General features: G+C 37.8%; 3 protein-coding genes across 6 annotated transcripts in view; 2 read left to right on the top strand and 1 right to left on the bottom strand.

The window, feature by feature from the left end:
- LOC134816308 (ras GTPase-activating protein 3-like) overlaps positions 1-6160 on the bottom strand; it is an 89964-nt gene extending 83804 nt beyond the window's left edge. For 3 of the 4 annotated variants that reach the window (XM_063825104.1, XM_063825101.1, XM_063825103.1), the window contains exon 1: positions 6132-6160. The gene's annotated coding sequence lies outside the window, so the exon portion shown is untranslated. The remainder of the gene's footprint in view (positions 1-6131) is intronic. The other variant, XM_063825102.1, reaches the window with a different exon arrangement.
- A 105-nt stretch (positions 6161-6265) lies between these two features.
- On the top strand, positions 6266-8669 carry LOC134817407 (uncharacterized). The gene is made up of 2 exons (XM_063826547.1): positions 6266-8347; positions 8520-8669. Exons 1-2 carry the CDS (start codon positions 6266-6268, stop codon positions 8667-8669), a joined length of 2232 nt encoding a protein of 743 aa, XP_063682617.1.
- A 5698-nt stretch (positions 8670-14367) lies between these two features.
- The window catches only part of LOC134816299 (centrosomal protein of 112 kDa-like), a 42465-nt gene continuing 37913 nt past the window's right edge, over positions 14368-18919 (top strand). Inside the window, exons 1-9 of the mRNA XM_063825078.1 lie at positions 14368-14449; positions 14565-14959; positions 15808-15868; positions 15986-16071; positions 16619-16723; positions 17078-17185; positions 17752-17862; positions 18022-18165; positions 18416-18570. Of these exons, the coding sequence (XP_063681148.1) occupies positions 14368-14449; positions 14565-14959; positions 15808-15868; positions 15986-16071; positions 16619-16723; positions 17078-17185; positions 17752-17862; positions 18022-18165; positions 18416-18570 (1247 nt within the window). The remainder of the gene's footprint in view (positions 14450-14564; positions 14960-15807; positions 15869-15985; positions 16072-16618; positions 16724-17077; positions 17186-17751; positions 17863-18021; positions 18166-18415; positions 18571-18919) is intronic.

Raw genomic sequence — 18919 nt, 5'->3', positions numbered from 1 at the left:
TGCGCATTTACAGAACCTCATGCGGCGATCACATGATCATGAGGACCTGTGAGCGCCAAATTTAATTTAAAGTTTTTAGAAATCATACATCACTACGAGTTACTCATGCTTTTTTAATTTTTATAGGAGTGTAGATTGTCAGGTATTTCATTCATTCATACTTAGTCGGTTTAAAGCTGTTATATTTATGTTTAGAACTCACTATTGTTTAAACTATGAAAGCAGAACGTAGGTAATGGACAATATACCGACGACAATACCAAGGACCCGAGTGCCACAATGACTTTTCCGGATCCGTTTTTACCGAGGGCTTATCCACCAGTTACTCATGCTGCATGTATAGTCTGATAATATTTATTTGTTTTATTCTATAACAAGCATTCTGTAAATTGGAGTGTCGTATTTATTATAAAAGAGCCAGCCAACCTCCGCATTATAATCTTTTGTGTGCCAAGTTCGTTTATAAAATCTTATCATATAATGAAATTGATCCAATAATCTTACTGCAGTAAGCTTAACTGGCGAGCAAGCATCGTCCCACTCGGCCGGGACGAAAATACCGAGTCCAATCACAGAAAGTTAACCATAAACTAATGATAAATATAAGAGCTCGGACATCGACAAAAATCACACACTCCAGACGACGGGGGAAGAGAGGAAAGAAAGCTGCTGGGCTCAACAAATTTTAATAATTGTAAACAAATTTGTTCTTGTGCCCTATAATAATTTGGTATTGAGGTATGACCCTGTACTGTGCGTGATGGTGAAAGTGAAAGTGAATGTGAATCTATAATGCGAACAAAGTGAGTTGTGGCCAAAAGATTCTTCAATTTTAAAATAACCAAGTCAAAGGACTTTGTTTTAAAACACAAGCTCATTCTTATCGAAGTTTAATTCTGTCCATTCTAATTCTTCGTACCTGGACTGTATCTTGAGTAGCTCACTTTTCAGTGTTACTTTAACTAAGTTTGTTGACTTAGTAAAGCTTATCAAACTGTCAATTTTTCGACAGTCGTTCCACATTTTTGTTGATTGATAAATGAAAGAGGAGGATGGGTTCGGGGTGATGAACTGGTCTGAACGTCTTTGTGATGGTGATCTGTGGAGTAAAGATAGGAGTGAGATTGGAGATTCTAATCTGACAATTTTGAACAGTTCTAATAGACATGTGTATTTGTACAGGTTGTGGACGGTAAGAAGGCCGTTCTTGTTAAACAACGGCTTTGTATGCTCTTTTTCAAAGAATTCCCTTCCTAGGATTTGTTCATCTATACAACGTGTTCTGGCACATGTTCTAAACTTATCTAGATATGCTTCAAGGTCACCAAATAGTATTCTGATACATTTTTTCTGAGTGATGAAGATAGGTTGAAGCATATTGTTACTCGACCCACCCCATACCGATATTCCAAATCTTAGGTGAGACTCAAATAACGTGTGGTACAATTCTTTATGGTGTTTTTTCGGGATAACATGTCGTATTCTACTGAGTCTTCCGATCTCACATCTAAGTTTCGAGTTGAGGGCTCTTATTTGAACATCCCATTTTAGCTTTTCGTCAATAATAACACCTAAAAACTTGGTCTCTTTAACTTGCTTTATTACCGTATTATTCAGAGTTAGTATGTATTCTGATTCGTTATCTGCCTCATTATCAGTAGCTGTACGTGACGGCTTGAAGTGAATGTAGCAGCATTTCTTTATATTTATATAGTTATCAGTCCCCGATTTATTGACTATGTGGTATGCTGGAACAGTATCAGTGATCGAGTAAGCTTTTTGGACCTAGAACTCCCTACAAAATCTGGAAAATTTATCAAATGTAGGGTGGTCAATGTATATGGGCCACACAAGAAACTTGCAGAAAATGATCAACAACTGTTGATTAATTTTTACGGCCAAGTTAAGTAAGTAAGTAAGTAAGTAAGTAAATATTATGACATTACATCATCACAAGTGTCTAAAAAAATATCATTGCACTAAATAGAAAAATAATTCAAATAGATATATTCTTCCATCAACATTAATAATTTATTAAATTCAATTTTATTAATTAATAAAATCTAATGCATTATATATAAATAATTAATTAAAACTTCCCAGTGGAATAAAGATTTATAAAACGTTTCTTTGCCACAAAAGGATGAAACCAAAGATATTCATTATGTGTCTCCTTATTGCTTAAATAACTGGGTCCTTCAATTTTCCCTAAAACTTCGTTCGAAACATTCCAAAAATAAAAATCATTTACACTGTTTTTAGAAATCATTTCTTTCTTAAATCCTTCCAACCTAACTTTAAAGCTTAAAACTGTCGAGCAGTTCTTGACATCTGAAGGGAGTTTGTTCCAGTAAGGAATGACTCGCTCCGGAAGAAAAGAAGACTGGAGATTCTTGACTTTAGTTACACTCTTACTACACCTATTGGTTGAAACTAGATTAAGACCAGATCTGCTCATTCTGAACAAACCCGATCCATATTCAGTCAAACCACTAGTTACTTTAAAAGCTTCAATAAGGTCCCCACGTATTCGCCGCTCTGCCAGCGTTGTCAAATTGAGGATATCCAATCTACGGCTGTATGGAAGAGTACCCACCTCATCAATAAGACGGGTAAACCGCCTCTGGACGCTCTCCAGCTCCAAAACAGTCCCCCAACTTCCATGAGCCGCAACTGGATTCCACAATTGGACACAATACTCAAGATGAGGTCTTATCAAAGCTTTATAAATAGCTATCATTACAACTTTTTCTCTAATAACTAAGTTCCTTACAATCCAGCAGATCATACGATTTGCTTTAGAAATACATGCTTTTATCTGTTCATTCCAAAGCAAGGAGCTATGGGTAATAACCCCCAAATCTTTTTCCTGTGCAGATACTTCTAGTTCTACTCCATTTACAATATAATTCGAGTTAGGATTATTATTCAGATTAATATGGACTACTTTACACTTGGCAGGATTGAAGTTTAAGTGCCAAATACTCTCCCAAATTTCGAGTTCTAAAATATCATCAGATACACTTTTATGGTTAGCTGCATTACAAACTAACTTGAGATCATCTGCAAATAATTTAATCTTATTTTTAACATTGTCAGGTAAATCGTTTATATAAAGAATAAATAACAAAGGACCTAATACTGACCCCTGGGGAACACCAGATAATACGTGTTTCACCTCAGACCATTGTCCTTCTACACAAACCCTCATGGTTCTGTCTGTCAGAAAGTCTTTTATAACATCTAAAACTTTTCCCTTGACCCCAAACCCCTCCAATTTAGATAGAAGTCTAAAGTGGGGGACTGTATCGAAAGCCTTACTAAAATCAAAATACAAAAGATCAACAGGAGCACCTTCGTCTAAAATATCAAGAATATTATCAAATGTCTCTAAGAGATTAGATAGACAAGATTTACCCTTCACAAATCCATGCTGATGCTTTGAAATTCGTTCTTCTAAAAATGTTAATAAATGTGCCCTCACCAACTTTTCATACACTTTGCACAAAATACAAGTTAATGAGACAGGTCTATAATTTAAGGGATCAGATTTAACACCCTTTTTGAATAATGCTACAACAGATGCTGTCTTCCAAATGTCAGGCAGGACTCCTGTTTCTGAACATTTAACAAATAATTTAGTAACAGCTTCAACAAACATTTCATCGTATGCTAAGGATTTCAACAACTTCGGATGAACGCCATCCGGACCAGAACCCTTAAAAACATTAAGCTTTAAAAGCTGCTTCTTGATATCAGAACTGCTAATTTCCATATCATCAATCACCTCTTTGTTATAACTCTCATTTTGGGGAAGAGGGCCAGGTGGTTCACGCACAAACACAGAACTAAAGGCACTAGCAAGTACCTCAGCTGACTCAGATGAACTATCTGTGCGTGTACCATCTCCTCTATCCAAAGAAACAACACTTGATTTCACTTGACGTTTATTACGCAAATATGAGTAAAAAGATTTACAATTCTGTTTTAAATTAGCTGTAATCTTCTTTTCATAATTTACTTTAGCTTTAATCTCTGCCACCTCAAAATTATGCTGCTTGCTATTTGCACAGCTCAAGTTAATATAAGAAGGATTAATATCAAATTCAGCCCATGCTCTGTCCTTGTTCTTCCTCATTCTTTTAAGTGCAGTTGTACTCCATGGCAACTTGACAGGTCTGTTGTCGAGATAAACCGAAGCAGCTGGGACAGCTGCAGCAACAGACTCCAATTTACTATGTAGTTCAACCCACATATCTTGAACATTATTTTTACAACTATAATCCCAGTCAATATTATTCATACTAAAGTTAAGTAACTCTTCTGAGGAAATCTTACCCCAAATAGGCTTTAAAATCTTTTGTTTGGGACTTTTGTTAGTATTGGGCGAAACAACCAGTTCGACAAGTATCCCAACATGATCACTTTTGCCAAGCGGAGAAACGATCTTACAACCGTTGACAAGAGCATCATTTGTATACAAAACCTGATCAAGAAGACTCTCCTGGAGAGTATCTTTCACAAGCCGTCTTCTGGTTGTTTCGTTAGTAAAGTACCACGTCAAACCACTGTCATTAAATAAATCAATATACTTTTGTTGAATCATTAAAACCTGATTCTTACTAGAAAAACCACTATTTACACTACCAGTTTCCCATGATACATTAGGTAGGTTAAAATCTCCTATGATAATGGTTTCAAAAACATTCTTTTCACTAGATATGTTCTTGATGCAAGATAATAACATATTGTTCTGTTCTAAATTCAAAGAAGTAGACCTATAAATACAGCAAATACTAATCAATCCACCGGAGGTATTGACATTAATAGCTAAAGAGTCTGGTGCTCTTAAAAATGAGCTCACTAATGACGCATTACAACTGTTTTTAATATAAATAATAGAACCTCCACCTACACTTATGTTGCTAGTGGAGTTATCGATTTTAAAATCTCTGTCTTTTCTAAACATACTAAAACCTTCAATAAAAATTTCAGCATCTAAAATATCACTATTAAAATGAGTTTCTGTAATGCAGATTACATGAATAGATTTATAAACTGATAGAATACATTTTAGTTCATCAATTTTATTAAATAGTCCATTAGCATTAGTATAAAAAATATTCATGGGTTGACTACATTCTTTGTTACTGCTATTTACTTCTTCTCCGCCTTCTTCTCTGTCTTTTTCTTCTCTGCTTCTTCCCGCCTCTTCTTCCTCTATTCTCTGGCTAAAAAACGGATCTCTCGGTCTGCTCTGCAGAGATCCAGATTTATCCAGTATGATGACTCTTTCCAGCCCTTGCCATGGTTGGAATAATAGTTAACTGACTCCTGGTCAGCTGTCTGGATGATCAATGGCCGACAGGAGTCTGGCTTGTCTGAATCCACTTTACCTGCACGATGGCAACTGATAAAGTCACTTTTTTCAATCTTTAATGTCTCCTTGCAGAAATTCGAGTCCTCTTCCTGACGTAGCTTGGAGTTAGCTTTCTTGCTCTCTGGTACATTCAAAACACACAGATTGAGCTTCCTTAAATTCCGCTCATATGCATCAGTGTGCATCTTTGTCTGAACTTTACTGACAACACTTTGTGAAGCTTGCTGTATGCTCATTTCTTCAATAACTTTCTTTTGACTATTTGCAGTCACATCTGCCCAGGATTTGAAAGCCTGGTTCACTATTTTTGTGATTTCTTTTGGTTTTTCAGATGAATCATTAGAAGAACTGGTATGACTCACAGAATCTTCAACAATTCCTCTGATACACGGAGTTAGGGCCTCAAGTTCTTCTCTAATAACATTTCTCAGGGTCTTGGTTTCTTCGCTGTCTGGATTTGTGGACTGGCTCCTTGTGCCCTTGATGTGGGGGGAGATAAAGCAATTTTGGCAGCGCCAGTTAGTCAAGCGGTCACCTTCTTCCTGCGTTAATCCTGTAAGCCCAACACAGCAGTAGTGCCAGTACATTTCGCAAGTTGCACATGCCAAAGAAAACTCCTCCTCAATATATTTTCTACATTCACAGCTGCGATCTTCTTCGTCGTCAATTTCACCATTATCTGTTGTCCCACCGATCTTTTCTGGACTTCTCTTGACATTTCTGGATCGTGTACTCTTTCCGCGTGTCATACCTCAAATTATTTGTTATATAGTAGTGTTGAAAGTATTAAAACTTTTTTTTTACGGCCAAGTTAGGGACGCTCTAAACGTCCCTGCTAATGTTGAGATATTTGTTTTGGGAGATTTTAATTCAAAGTTGGGAAAAATGACTGCTTCAGATAAGGACTTTGGTTTTGGTCGTTTCATGGGTAAACATGGTATGGGTTTGCGCAACGATATGGGAGAAAACTTGTTAGACTTGTTATCAGAATTTGACCTCTTTGCCTCCAACACTGGTTTTTATCATCCTGCCCGACATACGACCACCTACACTGGCTGGAGGAAGGACTGGAGTGCCGGGCGAAATAGTAAAAAGACGATCCCGGTCTATTCTCAGATCGATTTCATCCTGTGTCGAAGTAGGTCGAAGCCAATGCTACAAGATTCTAGATCTTATGCAGGCACCTTGACATACTCTGATCACAGATTTGTTGTCACTAGAGTAGATTTTAAGGACATCTGTCTTTGCTATAAACGCCACTCCAAGTCATCCTTAAAGTTCAACACCTCTGAACTCACCTCGAACCCCACCATTCAGGTGAAATATCGTCAATCCTTAGATGATAACTTAAGTAACACTGTTTCTGCTCTGGATCCAAATTCAGACTTGAATGGCTTACTTGAGTCCATAAAGGATGCTGCAAAATCGTCAATTGGTGTCATCAGACACAGGAAACGTAATCGCAGCGACGATGATGAGGTGAAAAACTTATCTAGCCAGCGTTACTTGTTGAGACAGCAGCTTAATGATAACCAGTCTTTAGACAGAACCTCACTTAGATCATCTATTAACTGCCTCACCAATCAGATCAAGCAGAGACTTTCTAACATACGATCAGCTGCTGCTGATGCTATCTGTAATACCATCAGTTCAACAACAGATAGTAAGAAAATGTTTGAAGCTGTTCGAACCCTGAACTTACCTAAAAGTAAAGCCCCTTCTAGTATTGGTGTTCATGATGAGCAAGGGTGCAATATTGCAACAGACACTGGTAAAGCTGCCGTAGTTGCTAAGTACCTTGAGCAACAACTTACTCGTGATGAAGCACCTTTAGAACCTTTTGTAGGACCTCCTCGCCCACTAGTTAAGCCATTCACTAGTGAAGAAATCGGATCAGCTGCTAGAAGTCTCAAAAATGGTCGAGCTAACGGCCCAGATGGGATTCCTAATGAGCTTCTCAAGTATTCTACTGGATCAGTACACAGACGTTTTGCAGACATTATCAATAGAAGCTTCGAGACCAATTCCTACCTTGACCCCATTGGACAGGCAAACATTACCCCCTTACAGAAGCCAAATAAGCCCATTGGTCCAGTGAAGAATCTACGACCCCTCACTCTCTCAAATGCTGTTAGAAAGATTCTTTCAATGGCAACCTTGAAGAGAATTGAGAATAAAGTCAATGCCTTCACTGGTCCATGGCAATGTGCTTACAAGCAGGGTAGATCATGTGCTGACATTGTATGGTGCCAGCGTGTGATGTTATCAGTTGTCCAGAGGAAGAGGTGGGAATACCATCGCATGGGGATTGACATGTCTAGTGCCTTTGACACTATACGACGATCTACCATCCTCGATCTTCTTGTTGAGTGTGGCTGTGATGATGACGAAGTCCGTTTGGTAAGACTTTTGCTTTCCAACACCAAGCTCAAAGTCAACATCAACGGTACACTGTCTGCTGAATTCCAGAGTTTTCTCGGTGCATTCCAAGGTGACTGTCTGTCTGGATGCTTGTTCACACTTGTCTTAGCGGGTGCCTTGCGTGACCTCCGTAACAGGCTTGAAACTGCAACGAATAGGCCTAACCCACCTATTACCGATATTGGTCTTCCACTTGACAGTGAGTATGCTGATGATATCGACTTCAATGATGAAGATGAAGACAATCTGAGGGAGCTGTTGCCTATTGCAACAGAAGTCCTTAAAGATTGGAATCTCTTCGTTAACGAAGACAAAACTGATTTCACTCATGTGTACTTAGCTGAAAAGGGAGCTAAAGACGATCAGGGTAAGCCAATTGCAGGGAACGAGCTCTGGAGAAAGAGTATCACGCTTGGCTCCATGCTTTGTAGTAAGGAGGACACCTCTAGAAGGATATGTCTGGGATATGCCGCGTTTAACAAATACAAGAAAGCTTGGAACCATAAGATCCCTCTGAGCAAGAGGCTTCTGTTGTATGAGGCTCTGGTAGTATCCGTTTTAATGTACAATTCATCTTGCTGGGCTGCCCCTAAATCAGTATTGGAAAAACTAGCTATTGCTCACAGACGTCATCTGCGATCAATTTTGAATTACAAATACCCTCACATCATCTCCAACAAGAACTTGTATAAACGCTGCAATAGCGAACCATTGTCAGCTAAAGTGGCTTGTAGTCGGTGGAGGATGCTCGGACATGTACTGCGTGGGCCTACAGATGGCCCTGCCTATTCGTCGCTTGTTTTTGCTGTCAACACCTTACAGCTTCAAGGGCGGCGTGGAAGACCGCAGTCAAACCTTTTCTCACTGATTCTACACGACCTTAGTGTCCGAAAATTATCGTTAAATAATTTATGTGATTTAAACTATTTAACGTTAATTGCTCAGAATAGAGTTAAATGGAGAAGTATGCAAATTGCATGACTTTTGTTTGAGAAAGATTAGGGGACAGAAATGTTTACTATGTTTACTATCTGTTTCTTAGAGCTTTTGTTTATATTATATGTAATAGGTTGCATTTCATGTACTGGTGTAACAAACGGAGAATTTCGTTTGCTCTTTCATACAGTTTTTTTCTACATTCATCTACTACAAATATGTTTGTGTCATCTGCAAATAGTATGAACTTGCCCAGATCAGTTGTTCTAAATAAGTCGTTAACATATATTATAAATAGCAGGGGTCCGAGACAAGAGCCTTGTGGAACTCCAAAGAGAACAGGCAGCTTGTCAGACTCTTCGCCCAGTACAGAGACATATTGATATCTATTAGAGAGATAACTAGCGATGAGTCTATTGGCGTTTCCACGTATTCCATAGTTGTCTAGCTTATTAAGTAGTTTTTCATGTGAGATCGTGTCAAACGCTTTAGATAGGTCAATAAATATTCCAAGCACATGCAGTTTTTTGCTAAGACAGGATTCTATGTAATTCACTGAGGAGTTGAGGGCATGGCTTGTGGAATGATTTTTTCTAAATCCGTACTGGTTCTCGTAAATCATTTTCTGGGACTGAAAGAAGCTATACAGTCTGTTGTAAATAATTTTTTCAAATATCTTACCAAAAACAGCTAAGGTTGATACTGGCCTATAGTTTTCCAGCAATTCCTCATTATCCTTCTTATAGATCGGACTGATTCTCCCAGTCTTTAAATCATCTGGGAATACTCCATTCCTCATGCATTCATTGTATAATAAAGATAGTATAGGACAGATCACTCTAGACGATTCTTTAACTACGTGTATTGGGATGTCGGATGACTTCCCATTCTTCAGTTCAGATATTATCATTCTAACCTCGTCAGCTGTACAGTCATTCATGAAAATACTGGACGTGTTTGCTCTAGGCAGGTAGTCATAAAAACTAGGAAGATTGTTAATAGTTAGTTCTCCAATTTCATTATATGCCCCGTTTAAATTAGACGCTAGAGAAACAAAATACTTATTAAATTCATTGGCTATTACTCTACGATTGGTTATCTTCTCATTGTTTATAGTAAACAGTGGTTTTATTTGCCGTTTCTGTTTGCCCCGTATTTGATTAATCAGTTCCCATGTCTTCTTACTATTACCGTTTGTGTCTGCAAATTTTCCCATGAAATACTTAGTTTGAGCATCTTTGCGATCTTTTTTAACCATCCTTCTATAATCCTTATAAGTTTTGTATCTAGAACGTTTTTCACAACATTTCAAGCATTGACATGTTCCACCTTTATAATCAGTTTCACCAAGTTTACATTTTTTCTTTCTAACTTTAGCCCAATTGTCATAGAGCTGGTGCTGATGGTTGATTTTGGCTATAAGCCCAGGTGTAATCCATGGGTTATTTTGTGTAGTTCTTTTGGAACACTTAGGGGTTGCCAACTTACACGTTTTATCGATACTACATTTGAAAACATCATGAAATATCGTGAAGTTTTCAATTACTTTATTCTCTAATTCATGTTCTAAGTCCTTTACAAAAGAGGTAACATTAGACTTACAGTAGTCGTAATACTGTTTATATTTTAGGCTACTCTTAGTGGTTCCCATACTCTTTTCAAATATTTGAAAGACTGGTGAGTGGTGGGATATACGATCAGTAAGTGTGCCTGAGGCTATTATACTCTCTACATCGTTAGTTATAATATTGTCAATACACGATGCTTTACAACCTGGCTTCTCATGAGTTGGCAGAGATATTAGGGGAAAAAATCCTCTACTGAACAGGACTTCCTCATAACGTTTTACAATCGCATTATCCTTATTATGTAGATCAATGTTGAAATCACCTGCCAGGTAACTGCATTTCGGCAAATTATCGAGAATTGCTGAGAGTTCTAATAATGCAACATTTACATCACCACTTGGAGGGCGATAAACTACACCAACAGTGACCGGAGTATTCTTGCTGCTTATCGTAACAAATAGAGTTTCTAGGTTTTCAGATATATGGGACAAATTGCCATTTACTGTAGCACTGAGGGTATCACATACATAAAGAGCGACTCCAGTGCCTTTTCTTTTATCTTGCAAAGTGTTTTGGTAGAAACTATTGTATCCAGTCAGTTGGTAAAGGTCACTTAATTCGGGGCCTTCATTTGTTTCTGCTAAAGCAATGATCGAAAATTTCATATATCTCTGTAGTTCTATTGCCAGAGTATCAAAGTTAGATTTATTACCATCGATATTTTGAAATAATAATGATGAGTACTCGTTCATTTGGTTGCAAAATGTTTTATTAAATTCTTTAACACTATATGGGTTACAGTTATTGAGTAATCGGTTGATGTTTACAAGTGTTTCATCAATGTCAGTACTATTATTTTCAGAGTCAGTATCTTCATATATAAACGGATTGTAACGAGTACTTGCTAAGTGTACACAGTTAGGGCAGTAAAAATCTTCATATATTTTGTTTGTACTGGATTTAGTATAGCATTTATGGTGCATAGCACAGTCACACCTACAACATTCAGCAATGAATTGGCCAATGGAAATGAATTTTGTACAGACAGGGCATACCTCTTTGGTAAATTTATTCATGGGTACGGTACGTAACCTTCCCCTTGTTGAGTCGCAGCAGCAGCAGGAGAGGAACCACCCATCGTCTGGGAGTATAAGCGATTGTCAACTTTATCCGATCTCTTCTTCCTTCTATCAGTCCCTCCATTCATCCTTAAAAGTATTGTATCACGTATAAGAACCCCCAGTTTAAAATTTAACCTTCATGAATCTAGATAAAATCTTTTTAGCTTTTAGAACTGATTAAAAATTAAAATGTGCATTTAAACAAACCATGAAATCACTCGAAATATGAAATACTACTTAACACTTAAACTTAAAAGACATTGTTTTATTTTTTCATAAAAAAGCCCAACAGCAAATAATAAATAATATATGGAATAGCGTAAGTATGAAGTAGTTTTTTTTGAGGTACCTTATTTTTATTTTATCTAAAAGCAAGGCGGTAATAAAAGTTATGGCTAACCAAAGCCAAGCATATTTTCTCTAAATTTTAAATTATTTGCTCTAACAATATTCTTTGTGCTTGCAGTGTGCAGTGCAGGATTGACATCGTGAATCAACTTCTAAAGGTATTTTCTCAGTCCTAAGGGAAATACGAGGCACATTGCAACAACCGCTGCAATCATACAGTAGCAGTAGGTATGGAGATCAAACAAGGAAGGAGCAAACATAGAACAGATGTAGAATGAACAGAAGCCAATGTTGTTCAGAGAAAACCCCAGAGTTGTTCCTTCTCCGTAAATCCGTCCAGCTGTTGTATAGTAAATGATGCTCACTCCACTGTCAGCCAGCCCAATCAAAGCACAAATCACAACAACGTGAATGGAGTCCGGTGTGATGTAGGTCTCAGCTGAACCAAGTACCAAAATCTCTGAGGCTGCACCTTTCGGGAACACCAATATAGAAAGTATGATTGATGCCAAGAGCATCGCTGAAGCAAATAAAATGCAACAGATGTTGTTGGTGATCTTTGAGAGAAGGTTCCAAGTTGTCGTTCCAACTAGAAAAGATGCCCCATTTATCACAGATGTGAGTGGAATAAGGTTTCTTTTATCGGAAATGGATGCTGTAGCTGTAGGAAGTATCTTTATGAAGTATCCCCATACAAATCCCCAGTAAATAAGAGGGATGCCCAGAAGCCAGAATTCAGGAATCTTTATCATGAGTTTGAACCAATCAAGACCTTCTTTCAATCCAGCTTTCTTAATCATGACTTTGAACCAATCTTTGACTTTATTCACTCCAGATGGTTTACCAGGCATCATAAATTTCACTTCTGCTTCCCCTTCCTTTGTGGAGTATGTTACTTCATCCAAATCATCTAAATCATCCTGGGGGACGTTTTCAATATCTTCATCTTTTAGTGGTTGATGTCGTTTTGAGCTTTTCTTTATGTCAGTGATCCCAAAAGCAGCTACAAGACTAGCAAACATGGTAACTCCTACACATATTGTGTAGATCAAGACCCTGTTTTTTGAGGATATCTTTGTCACTCCTTGGAAGTAAAAGTAGTTTGCCAATCCCCCCATCACCATTCCGCTAGACATTGCCATAAACCAGTAACTCATATTCTTCTGTGATTTCTCTCCTGCTGATTTGTCAACCACAACCATGGGCCACAAGATCCACAAAACTCCCCAGCCAATTCCAGATAGACCAGCTCCAAAGTATATCATATTCTTATTCACAATCCATATCATCACCCAGTAGTTGCCAGTCACCAGAACAGTGGACAGCAGTACAGTGACCTTGATCCCAATCAGTTTGTAGACTGGATGAAAAATGATTGCTGTGACGATAGATGCTGCCATTTTCACCACCCCAGAATAATATCCGACTGAGAGGTCGATGTCTGTGCTCTCAGCAAGGGCCATGTTTTGAAGTGCTGCGGATGGCCCACCAGCAAATACACACAGAAACATACAGAACGAGGCCACAACAAGGTTCTTAGTTCTCTCATCACAGCAGTTCTTCAAGTTCATGCTAAGTTCTTTTGATAAAACCATATTGTTAGGAACAATGTTACATGGTTTTTAAAAGTTAGCAACAAAACCTAGTGCTCTGACCAGCTGGTGGTGAAGTTGGCTGAACGAATTAAATGCAAAAAGTTCAAAAAATGTAGAATTCTAACGCAAGAAGAATCTGTTACTCGGAGTATTTCTCACAATCAGAATATTCAATAAAACCAGAGAATCTTCGTTCGGGTGCACAGAACAATCTCAGATAAATTGCCACCTCAAATATTGAAAGAATATGCAGCTGACATTTCAGTAACACAATATTTTAGAAATGTATTGCGTATCAATGCATTTCTAAAATTGTGTGTTATTGTGTGTTATAATTTCAAGAATTTACAGTTTACACTCCCTATCATCCATTGTTCTAACCAATTCCCTTTTCCCCATGAGGTTGGTCAGATTCATTTTGCTATTGTTTGTTCGCTGTGATACCTGCAGCGAAAAATAGTTCAGTCTACACAATGACAAAGGAGAGAACTATAACACACATAACGCTGGCACGTACAAGGATTAAATTTCAATTTTTCCCGCAACGCCTGGGAAAAGTTGAAAATAATTTTGAAAAGTGTGCCAGCGTTTTGTGTTATAAACTCCTCCGGGATGCTGCTAAGTGCTAAGGCTAATTTGTTTTAATATTTACCTTTCATTCTAGCTATATGAGATCAGTATGGAAAATACAAAATGGAATTGGGGCGTATATTATACTACTAGATGAATAAAACTAAGGTACTATGACGGTTGAAATTGGCGTTATATTTTTAAATAGTTCCTCAATCTGAATGTTGAGTAAAGGGGCTTCGAGTAAAGCCTGGCTAGCGAAAAAAGGTGGTGCCGATATCGTGTCACAAAGTTCATCTTTGTGACAGTTTATCTAGATAAACAGATTATGAAAAAGGTGGTTGTAGACGTAGTAGATAAATCCGATAAAACCGTCATTGTTCTGCCAAATTTAATTGATTGCTGTATTGATTATCACTTTTCTAGATATGGAAAAAGCATATGACACACTGTACGATGAGCTTCTGTCTGAGTTAAAACCTTTAGTTCTAAAACTTCCCGTAAGAGAGGGTAAGTTGTTTTTAAATTCGGATTTTAATGGTTCTATTTTATTATAGTTTTTACACGATGTGCATACTGCTTAGGTCATGTATTTGCACATTATATAGATTATAATCATTTTCAGAAAGGCAGAGAATAGCATCTTGGATCAAGAAGTTAAATGAGCCCAATGCTAAAGACCCTCTGTGGAAAAAATCCAGGAACTTATATGCTCGGCTCATGAAGACAATGCTAGAAAAGGGAGTGGTCGACGAGCCCTTCAGAGGAAACCCTCCATCAGACCCTTTAGCCCCCTTGCCTACTTACATGACCATCTTCCTCGAGGGATCCAACTATGACAGTACATCAGATAAGCAGTCCTCAGTAGAGGATTCCAGTAGAAGGAACTCAGGGAAAAGGAAGTTGACTTACAGTCCCAAGAAGACAGCTTCATTGCCTGACCTGAGTGTCATGACGTCAGAGGAGGAGTCAGACGAGGACTTGAACAGCTTACTGAGAGGTCCAACTCACCGCCCCCCTGTAAGTAACACCCACCACATCCCTGTAAGTAACACTCACCGCCCCCTGTAAGTAACATTCACCGCCCCTTGTAAGTTACACTCACCGCCCCATGTAAGTAACACCCACCGCCCCCTGTAAGTAACACCCACCCCCCTGTAAGTAACACTCACCGCCCCATGTAAGTAACACTCACCGCCCCCTGTAAGTAACAATCACCGCCCCCCCTGTAAGCAACACTCACCGCCCTCCTGCAAGTAACATTCACCGCCCCCTGTAAGTAACACTCACCGCCCCCCTGTAAGTAACACTCACCGCCCCCCTGTAAGTAACACTCACCGCCCCCCTGTAAGTAACACTCACTGCCCCCTGTAAGTAACACCCACCGCCCCTGTAAGTAACACCCACCGCCCCCTGTAAGTAACACTCACCACATTCCTGCGTCTCCTACATACTTTAAAATTTAGAATGTATCCCAAAGCTATGCACAATGTACTGGAATTTTACAAACAGAGTGATTTATACACTATATCCTAGTATAAACACAATTTAATAATATAGAATGAACGATATAATCTTTACTTGTGAAATGTCAGTTTATTGGTTGCTTTAAGGTCAGAAATGAAAAATATGTAACGTCGATACCAAACCAATTATTGAGCGATGGTAGCCTCGTAGTTTATTCCTGGGTTGCAGTGTGTCTTCCATTCTCAACAAGCATTTATAAAATTTGTACTACACTGTTTCCCATCAGTTAAAATTTCGTTTGTTCTGGTGTCAGAATATTTTGCCTTATCATTAGGCATTCATTATACTGAATTTATCGGCTCCAATAGTAATATAACCAGGATAACACAGGAATGTTTCAGACACCCACAAGTTTCAGTATTCCCAAAATGTTTACCTCCACTCCCGGTCCAATGAAAACAGGTTTGATTTCCCCTTGTGCACGTCATAATGTTCCTCTTAAATTCCAAATTGACAGAACCACCTCACAAGTTTGAACAGTAGATCAGTTTTATCAAATAGCGTAACACTTAACCCCAGTACAATTTAAAGGGAGCTCACCCGCAGTACAGATACCAGTTAGACAACCCTCAGCTGCTACATCTCACACTATCCCTAACTACAAGGTACAATCTGGTTACTTAGTAACTCTGTCTTGGTTACTAAGTAACTCTGCCATGGTAACTAAGTAATAATGAGAACATTGATCAATTGTTAAGACAATTTATCTATATTATAACATTATAATACCTTTGCGAACACAATATGGACAAAAACTCATGAGGGTAAAGGAAATATTTCTACGAACATAGTGATAGTGAAAAACTTATACAAAGGATGCCATAATGCTGGCAACATGCCGCAACCTCTAAGTAGCCACCTCTAAGTCGTACACACAAACCAACTAGTAAGTCATTACCCTACAAACCAGTATACCCCTAATCCATAATTCTATTCGTGCAAATACGCTATCTTTCGCTGCGATTTTCAAGATTTTCGCCACGATTTTGCCTAGTTTGGCTTGTCGCGGCGCCGCGATTTTTGGGCCAAATAATCGCGATTTTCTTATGTCATTGCCGGTTATTGTCACGTATTTAACCCGGAGTCTTTTTAACTTGACCTCCCAAATTTTACAGCTCTCTATCCAACTTTTAACATAAGCCACTGTGTCAGGGAATAGTGGAGAAGGAAGTACAGATGAAAGAGAGGTTGCTAAGTAACCGGTATAGTGAGGAGAGATTGAAACTTCAGCGTCATCACGACGAGCTTTTACAGAAGGTAGCTTTAGTCACGACATAGCTCTGTTGTAAATATTGCAACATGGTGAATGTTTATTGTTCATTATGTATTAATATTATGTTCTTGTAAAGTTGAAATTAGTTTTTAAGAGTTGCACTTAAAGGAAGTTACTTTCAGTGAAACAAAAATTTAAATTTTATGCCATTTTTAACAGTCTAATCAAAACTAAATTAACGAAATAAAATGAAACTAAATGAAACAAAGTATTAAATACCCCGTTCCTACAAAAGAAAAATAATTCAATTTAAAATTTAAAGGAAACTTTATGCGTAGTATGGTCAAGTCACGATTTTACCGTTTAATTTAATAAAATGTATTAAATCAATCCACTAGATCCTGGACAAGAAGACGAAAGAAGTAGAAGAATTTAGATCCGAGTACAGAAATAAAGTTTTACAACTTGAAAACAACAACAAGACCTTAGAGAGGAGGTTACAACAGGTAAAGTAAGACGATTAGAACGAAATGATGGGAGATTCTTGAAATATATTTGTAATACGATAGTTAGTTAAGTTTGTTAGTTAAACAGAAGTTTAAAAAAGCATCTTTAAATCGTCTTCAGCAGATTAATATGATTAGCATATGTTTCTGTGGGATTGTTTGTCTTCAGTGTCTGTGTGACCGTTATGAGGATTGAGGATGTTAGACATTCTCTTTCTTTGTCATGAGATGTGTTAGCTGACGTTTCATATGAAATCGACAAATCAGTAATGATGGTATTCATCCGCAGTCGCCCCAAGATAAACGAGTGTAGAATCTTAAGATTGATAACCACCAAGAAAAACGATCTTAAAATTATTTCCAATTTAATTAAGTTATATATTATGTAAGCTCTTGTCAGTTAATTTCAAGTATTATACATCATATAATTAACCTTTTAAGCCTTAGAGAAAAAAAAGCCTTTAACAAGTAAGATAACTTGACCCATCAAAGCATAAATCTCGTTATTTAGTATCGTTTAAATTTGTTACATGATCCCCTAATCGGTTAAACATAAAATCACACAGGCACAAGAGGAAAATGTGAGGTTAAGAGAGGTAAAGGAACGTCAGGCATATGATTTTAGGAACGCACAGAATCAGACTACCTCAAATCTGAGGACGGAGTGCGAGAAGAGGGTAAGATAACAAAATAGTTTATTACATAAGGAGGCCGGGGGGTCTTTATCAAAATCACATTTCAGGACTGAGGCAGTTTTCACGTATTTTCAACTTAATATAGTAAATTAGAATTTGAATTTGGAGACTCTAGACAATAAGATTGTACTTTATTCCTAGTTATCTAAGCTGAAGGAGGAGCAGGAGGAAGCAACAGTGAGGTTACAAGCCGAAAACCAGGAACACTTACAGAAACTTATAGATGAGACAACCAACTCTATGAGTAGGATGGAGGAGGAGTACAAATCTCAAGCTGACAACATGGTACATACTTACACGTCTTTACAGACATACTTACAGACATACTTAGATTACTAACAGACATACTTACTGACATACTTTCTGATTAACTGACAGACATACTGACAGACATACTTGCAGACATACTTACAGACATACTTACAGACTGAAAACTTTCAATGATGTTATGATTGTCTTGTTATTCTACTGGATAGATGTCATCTACACTGTTTTATGAATGTACAATGTGCACCATTGTAACCCCTCCCCTCAGAGTTTAGTTATAAAGGAATGCGAGGATAAGTGTGCAAAACTGAGAGAGAATTTCGAAGAGAGCGAGGCTGGAAGAAGGAAGGAGCAGGAGAGGGGACACGAGCTGGAGATTGAGGTCTCCCAGAATAAGGAGCTCCTACTTCAGTCTGAAGACAGGTAATTACGGTACTTATTACGGTACTTATTACGGTACTTATTACGGTACTGAAGAGTACGTGATCTTCATGAACATCGTTCATAAAAGTAACCAAATTGTTAGCTTATTCAATGAATTGTAGAAATTCCGATTATATGAACGATTACGGGAGGTAAGTTTTTCATCGAACGTGGTTTCAATTAAAATCATTCTGAGATACCTGTACCACAACCAAAGGGTAAATATAGTAAAACAGAAATATCAACCATAATTTCCTTTGATAAGTTTTCAAAGCTACTCCTGGATGTAGTTTCTCAAGCCTCTATTTCAATTATATATACAGCTGTAGTTTTTATCTTTAAAAGTTTA

The sequence above is a fragment of the Bolinopsis microptera genome, chromosome 6, assembly GCF_026151205.1.
Source record: "Bolinopsis microptera isolate Bmic1 chromosome 6, MBARI_Bmic_1.0, whole genome shotgun sequence".
Lineage (NCBI taxonomy): Eukaryota > Metazoa > Ctenophora > Tentaculata > Lobata > Bolinopsidae > Bolinopsis > Bolinopsis microptera.
This window is presented reverse-complemented; position numbering and strand designations above follow the sequence as displayed.